We start from the raw sequence: 7,662 nt of genomic DNA, 5'->3' as shown, positions 1-7,662 counted from the left end.
GTCCCCACACTTCAAATTCCTCACCGCCCGCGGCCTCCCAACATCATATGAGAGCCGCTTCCCCTTTAAACACCAATCGTCAAGAATGGAATGCCCTGAACGGCCCGCAAATATCGACTACCCGGGAACCATACTCAGCTCCCCCAGAGCATATCGCGCCCGACTTGGCACCCCCCAAACGCAGCGCAACAATGCCGCTGAATGCGCTACCTGAGACGCAGAAGCCAAGGTATCCAGGACAGCCAATCTGGCAGGATCCTCGGTCTAATTTCATTCAGAGCGGCGTTCAGGCGGTTCCTCCCAGACCCGCAACCACTACTGGAGTGCGACCTGAAGTCTCAGCACCACCAACTGTACCACCTGTACCAGAGGAGCACAGGCCGGCTGACGTTGATCGAAAACATGATGATGATGAAGATGACTTTCTTGATCATTATCTCGACCCTACAGACCAGGAAAATGATATGCCAAATTTTAGCGCCATGGAATCCTCGGAAACCGGAAAGCCTCATGAAGAATCTCTGATACCCAAAGATAGTTCAACCACATCCCAATCGGGTTCAAAGCCTGCCTATACCGCGTATCAACCACCGAGCGGAGTGGTGCAGCCATACCGCCCAACACCAGGCCCGAATCAATACGAAGACTCCAGCTACCAGTATGATAATCCTCCAATGTCTCCGCGCTTCGACTCGCCGGGGAATGGTTACGGCTATGAAGATCGTTACTACAGGCCACCGGAAAATCGAGGATTGACCCCACGACCAGGTCCGGGTAGGCCTGGCCATGCGACAGGTCCCCCGCCGAATCAATATCAACAACCGGCATCTACCGACCTTGGGCGTCGGCCGTCATTCGACTACAGACAGGGATATTTGCACCCTCTAGAAATGCAGGCGGCAGGGCCAGGTCAATACTCTTCGGCCGACTCACTTCCCCACCATCCTGCCCCCTTCCGGCCTGGTTTAGATCAGAATTCAAAGCCGGCTCCGATTAGACAATATGACAACCCAGCGAATGTTGCGCCACAGAAACCAATCGGCTCCACTGCCCCACCAGGTGCCGATCCCGGTCACATCACTTTTGATGAACTGAATCGAATACAACAGGCTGCCCGAAACAATCGTGGTGATCATGCAACACAGCTCCTCCTTGCCAAAAAGATGGTGGAGGCGTCTACTCACTTAATTGACGACAATGGCAGAGCCGATGCTAGAACAAGGAATAAGAATCGCGAAAGGTATATTTTTGATGCCCATAAGATTGTTAAGAAGCTAGTGAATGTGGGATATCCCGATGCGATGTTTTATTTGGCAGATTGCTATGGCCAGGGTCTTTTAGGCTTGGAGGCCGACCCCAAAGAGGCATTCAATCTATATCAGTCCGCGGCGAAATTGGGCCATGCAGATTCCGCTTATCGACTAGCTGTTTGCTGTGAAATGGGTCATGAGGGTGGCGGAGGCACTAGAAGAGACCCGATTAAAGCCGTGCAATGGTATCGTCGAGCTGCGGCACTAGGCGATACTCCTGCTATGTACAAGATGGGGATGATATTGTTAAAAGGGCTTCTGGGCCAAGCGAGGAACCCTCGAGAAGCGTTGTCATGGCTCAAGCGGGCTGCCGAACGTGCAGACGAAGACAACCCTCACGCGCTTCACGAGTTGGCTCTCCTGTATGAGAACCCTAGTGGCAATGATGCTGTCATCCGCGACGAAAACTACGCCAGGGAGCTGTTACACCAAGCTGGTGAACTAGGTTACAAATTTTCTCAACATCGTCTTGGTGCTGCGTATGAGTATGGTCTTATTGGGTGCCCTGTCGACGCACGTCAGAGTATCTTTTGGTACACCCGTGCCGCTGCCCAAGGGGAGCATCAAAGTGAACTGTCGCTGAGTGGTTGGTACCTCACCGGGGCGGAAGGTATTCTACAGCAAAGCGATACGGAAGCGTATCTCTGGGCACGTAAAGCCGCCATTTCTGGATTGGCGAAAGCAGAGTACGCGATGGGTTATTTTACTGAGGTTGGGATTGGTGTTCCCGCGAATCTTGAGGATGCGAAGCGGTGGTACTGGAAGGCATCATGTAAGTGTTTTCCCACCCTTTCTCGTTCCCTTAGCTATACCGGTTACATTACTAAGTCTTCTCGACAGCACAAAATTTCCTCAAGGCTCGTGAGCGTCTTGAAGACCTGAAGCGCGGCGGTGCTAAAATGCAGAAAACTCGTGTCTCGCGTTCAGCAGTCAGCAAGCAGCATCAGAACGAGGGTGATTGTGTCGTAATGTAATTTAGTTCGTGGGTCAACGCGTCTTCCCTTTGGCTCGCGCCATTAGACCTCTGGCAGGCTTTCATTCCTGTAACTACTTTGCGACGTACATATATTGTAGATTTGCTCGAGTCTTGTTCGGGCGGTGTGTTACTGGTTTCCTAGAGGAACTTTGTTGGCAGCATGATATTATGGGGAAAATGAGTGGCATGATGAACGGGGCAATAATGAAGGAAATGCTAATATAGTTAACTAATCACACATTGATGATGCCTCTCTTCCATCTCATATCCACGATGCTTCAACGAGAGGGTTGAGCTACTCCGCCACAATTGCCCCTGATCCGAGATTTTTATACGCTTAGTCAGCGATAAGCTGACGATAAGGGACCGTAGGCCAAAAAAATCTCGTCGCTTCGACACCGTCAAGGCGTCAGCTTTCATCCTCTTTTTTCCCTTGTATAAGTTCCTTTTTCCTTTTTGCTAATTTTTACCGTTCATAGTTCTTTTTCCTTTCTGATAGGGCTTTCTCCCTCGCCAAAAGTTGCTTTTCTTCCTATATTGATACCCTTTTTTTTTGTCCGAAAAGTTTCAGGGAGCTACCCGCAATTATAATGCCCCTCGTTGAAATGGAGGCGACGACATCCCATCCCACGATGGTCGCCAAAACCCCCTCTTCAACCCTCCCTGGTGAGGCCGAAGTGGCTTCTCTTCTCAAAGCCATATTTGAAGCCCAAACCTCTCAACAGTCGCTCGACGCCGCCTACGCCCTCACGAACCTCCTCATCCAGAGTGCCGGAGTTCGTGGGCTGCACAGTTATAATCTGCAGCGCGAAATCAAGAAAGCAGCGACGGATAAAAAGAGTGGAGCTAAGAGAGAAAGTGCTATGTTGATACTGGGTGCCCTGTTTGAAAGATTCCCGCCGGAACACCCCCTGAGCGAAGTTGTTTTTCTGATTGAAGATGGAGGCATGCTTTCCCTGGCCTTGGACCTGCTTGCGGATAAGGGAGCGGTGGTTCGCGAGTCTGCTCAGTATGCGGTTGACGCTTTGTTTTCGTGCCTGAAGGAGGAATCGCTGGTTGCTGCTTTGCTCCCAGCGCTGATTAGGTATCTCAGCAAACCGACTGGGAAATGGCAAGGCACGGTGGGCGCATATAAACTCTTGGAAAAGATGGCCAATAAGGCCAAAATGGGAACCGACTCTAAGGAGAAAGAATTGTTGAAGGATTTACTTCGTGAGTCTATGGGAAAGACATTGAAGGATCTCATTCCCATTGCCGAGTCTGGAATGCACGACCTGAAAAACGAAGTTTCGAAGCAGGCTGTGAAAACTATGCTCGCTCTCACCACCTTGATCGACAACGACGATGTTGCACCCAGAATCCCTCTCCTTCTCACCGCGATGGAAAAGCCGTCCGCCGAAACCCTTCAGAAAGCGATTCACGCCCTCTCCCAAACAACCTTTGTTTCCGTTGTAACATCTCCTGTGCTTGCTCTGCTTACGCCGCTTCTTGAGCGATCTCTTAATACACCAACCACTACTCAGGAGGTGCTTCGACAAACCGTGATTGTTGTGGAGAATCTCACCAAGCTCGTTCACGACCCGGTCGAGGCAAGAGCATTCTTACCAAAGCTGAAACCCGGTGTGCAGCGTGTAAAGGATGGAGCTTCTTTACCGGAGGTACGTGAGATCGCCACAAGGGCGATGGATGTGATTCAAAAGGCCATGGGAGAAGATGGCGTGGCGGCAGGGTCCGTGCCACAAACAACGACCGATGAAGTTTTGAAGGTGTTGGAGGCCGAAGTTAAAGTGAGTGGTGGTATTGTTCGAGCTGAGGACTTGTCTTTCTGGAACGCCACCAAGGGATACATTGCTGAAATGGTACGCGACGATGCGAATTCTCGTCAGCTCGATCGCGTTCCCCTTTGCGTCACTCCATACCTTCGGTCACTGGTCAACGAGGATCGAGAAGAGGCTATAACCTCCGCTATCAAAGGTTATTTAATTGGGGAAGACCAGCGAAAATACGGAGTTCCCGTTCAGGAGGATGATGGCGAGATTGAAATCGTGAATGCTGATTTCTCACTTGGTTATGGTGGTCGACTTCTCCTGTCTCATGCCAACTTGCGATTGCTCAAAGGCCATCGATATGGTCTGTGTGGACGAAACGGCGTCGGAAAATCAACCCTTATGCGCAGCATTGCTGAAGGAAAACTGGAAGGATTCCCTCCGAAGGACGTTCTTAAATCTTGCTTTGTCGAACACAACCAAGGTGAAGATGCCAGACAGAGCGTATTGGAATTTCTTACAAACGACCCTGAACTGGCTGGAGCTGGCTCTGAGATAATTGCAGGAGCACTCAACGAAGTTGGCTTTACACCAGGGCCCGATGGGAGACAGCAGCAAGCGGTCAGCTCACTTTCCGGTGGATGGAAAATGAAGCTGGCCCTCGCACGTGCGATGATTATGAAGGCCGATGTGCTGCTCCTCGACGAACCTACCAACCATCTTGACGTTGCCAATGTCAAGTGGCTGGAGGAATATTTGCAGCAACACACTGAAATCACCAGCTTAATCGTCAGTCACGACTCCGGCTTTTTAGATGCAGTGTGCACAGACATATACCATTATGAGCAAAAGAAGTTGGTGTTGTATAAGGGTAATCTTGCAGCGTGAGTTTCTTTTGGGTCCTTTTGAATCCGCCGAAAAATGCTAACCCGTAATTTGTTCCAGATTCGTAAAGGTTCGACCAGAAGCGAAGAGTTATTACACCTTGTCTTCTATCAATGCAAACTTCAAATTTCCTCCTCCCGGTATTCTCGCGGGTGTCAAGTCACAGACTCGCGCCATTCTCAGGATGACGAACGTTTCATATACTTATCCTTCTAATTCGAAACCCTCACTTTCTGAGGCGTCTTGTTTGCTCTCTCTATCATCTCGAGTGGCAATTATCGGCGCCAACGGTGCTGGAAAATCAACACTTATGAAGCTGCTAACTGGTGAACTTATTCCACAAACCGGAAGAGTCGAAAAACACCCGAACCTGCGAATTGGGTATATCAAGCAGCATGCCTTGGAGCACGTGGAAATGCACATGGAAAAAACGCCCAACCAGTATCTGCAATGGCGCTATGCAAACGGTGATGACCGCGAAGTCTTGATGAAGCAAACTCGCGTGCTTACTGAAGAGGACCGTGCACAGATGGAAAAGCCAGTGGACCTGGGAGACGGCAAAGGTGCGCGCCGCATTGAATGCCTAATGGGAAGGCAGAAGTATAAGAAAACTTTCCAATATGAAGTGTAAGCATCACATCAAATTCTCCAGCCATCCATGATGCTAACCTTTTTAGGAAATGGGTCGGCCTGCTGCCCAAACACAATACGCAGATCTCTCGCGAAACACTCCTTGATCTTGGATTTGCCAAGCTTGTCCAGGAATTTGATGATCATGAAGCATCCCGAGAAGGGCTTGGCTACCGGGTCCTTGAACCAAAAGTGATCTCAAAACATTTTGAAGACATCGGTCTTGATCCCGAGATTGCCAACCATAACGAAATCTCCGGCCTCTCCGGCGGTCAAAAAGTCAAAGTTGTGCTAGCAGGTGCCATGTGGAACAACCCGCATCTCCTCGTCCTCGACGAACCTACCAACTTCTTGGATCGCGATTTCTTAGGCGGACTTGCGGTTGCAATTCGAGAGTTTAAGGGCGGCGTTGTTATGATTTCCCACAATGAAGAATTCGTTGGCGCACTCTGCCCTGAACAGTGGTTCGTCGCCGACGGGCGGATCACTCACAAGGGTAGTAGTGCTGTTGCGCTGGACCGCTTCGAAGACAGCTCCCACGCTCCGAGCACGGTGGCTAGCAGTGTTGTCTCCAGCGCAAACGCGTCGGCCGTCAATTCCGGAACTGAAGACACCGGGGAATTGAAATTCAGGGCGAAGAAGAAGAAGAAGCTGACAAGAGCACAAGTGAAGGAGCGAGAAGTTAGACGAAGGCTTCGACACATTGAATGGTTGAATAGCCCAAAGGGTACGCCGCATCCACCGGATACAGATGACGAGGCGTAGGCCAGATTTTGTTCTTTCTGTTCTGGGTTCATTTAGAAAAGGGTGGTTATGATTTTTATGAGTTTCACAAAAGAAGGGTTTGCAGTTATATGGGTTTTTGGATATCCTTCAAATAGACTAATTGATTTGTTTTGATTCCGCAACTCACTTGTCCCTATATTGAGTACGCAAATGTTTTGGTTGTCTCGTTTTTTTATGAATCTTGGATTAAGATGAATCTTGGATAACGTTGATATTGCTTGGCTTTGATGTCGAATAATCCATTTCAGTGGTCATGAGCATTTGCTTCCAAGCGACTCTTCAGCACCGAATTACTGGCTTCACGAAGGCCCCTGACTGGAGCACAAGCTTGTTTGTTTCGCGGATTTACTCGACCTCAAGGAACTCGGGAGACAGACTAGAGAGCACCGATTACCGTCATCCACCAATCATCCTATCCAAAGTCTAAATACAAAGCTTTTGACCTCCTTCTCGGGCAATGCCCGGCTTGTTGGGGCTGAAATTTGGCACTGAGACTTTTTGACTTTGCAGTCTGCATGGTGTCGGGCTCTCCGAGGGTCAGTGCTTCCTGCATGAATTGTTCGCATGATGTCAAGCAGCAGCCACACTCAATCTGTCAAACAACGCCACCAACCTGCCCATGTGCTGGCCGGTCTGATATGGATGTCCACCGAGTTCTATCAACGGATGTTTCCCCAGGCAAGCCGAATCAAACAAAACAAACTACCGGCCCACAAAATCACGTGAAAACGAGATGACATCATTGTCAATCCAAAGCGGAATGGCCCAAAGCTTAATGACCACGGTGGGTTTGCAGGTCTTGGCATCCACGACAGCCAATCAGAATACGCAGACCGTCAAGCCACAGACCGATGGGGGTCCTTCAACCCGCTTCCAAGTCCTTCCGTCCCAAGTCAGACCCTTCCGAGGTCTCTCAACAAACCACAGGATCCCAGCGAAAAATGAACCGTGATTCGGTTGTGGTTCAGGGTCCCCGTAGGGGAAGCGCGGCAACTTTGGCCCAGTCTTGCCACGAACCCTTCCCTTGGGCCTCGTTTTTAAGTGGCTCGCCCTGCACGGAATTGCCCCTCTGTGGGGGGAAAACACTGCGCTTTTCCATTTTTGCCTGTCGAATTTGATCACACAGATCGTGATATCGGAAGATTTCAAACATTTTTAAGCTCGTGCGCCACGACGTTACAAGTGGATCACGAAAGCACGGAAAATTGGATGGAGATACGAGTGGAGTGGACTTGTGAATTTAGGTGTTGAAAGCGCAGCAAGAAATTTTGGGGCTTGAAAAAGAGAGGCAGCAGACAATTCCCCAGGC

The 7,662-nt window shown here is 49.9% G+C and overlaps 2 protein-coding genes across 2 annotated transcripts; both read left to right on the top strand.

Annotated features, from left to right (window-relative positions):
- Positions 1-191: 191 nt before the first annotated feature.
- UREG_03596 (uncharacterized protein) lies at positions 192-2,284 on the top strand (the record flags this gene model as incomplete). Its single annotated transcript, XM_002544033.1, has 2 exons — positions 192-2,082; positions 2,151-2,284. 2 exons carry the CDS (start codon positions 192-194, stop codon positions 2,282-2,284), a joined length of 2,025 nt encoding a protein of 674 aa, XP_002544079.1.
- Positions 2,285-2,876: 592 nt separating this feature from the next.
- UREG_03595 (uncharacterized protein) lies at positions 2,877-6,332 on the top strand (the record flags this gene model as incomplete). The annotated part of the gene is made up of 3 exons (XM_002544032.1): positions 2,877-4,936; positions 4,998-5,564; positions 5,615-6,332. The coding sequence occupies 3 exons, from the start codon at positions 2,877-2,879 to the stop codon at positions 6,330-6,332; spliced, it is 3,345 nt and encodes a 1,114-aa protein (XP_002544078.1).
- Positions 6,333-7,662: the final 1,330 nt, after the last annotated feature.

The sequence above is a fragment of the Uncinocarpus reesii genome, genomic scaffold, assembly GCF_000003515.1.
Source record: "Uncinocarpus reesii 1704 scaffold_2 genomic scaffold, whole genome shotgun sequence".
NCBI classification, from domain to species: domain Eukaryota; kingdom Fungi; phylum Ascomycota; class Eurotiomycetes; order Onygenales; family Onygenaceae; genus Uncinocarpus; species Uncinocarpus reesii.
This window is presented reverse-complemented; position numbering and strand designations above follow the sequence as displayed.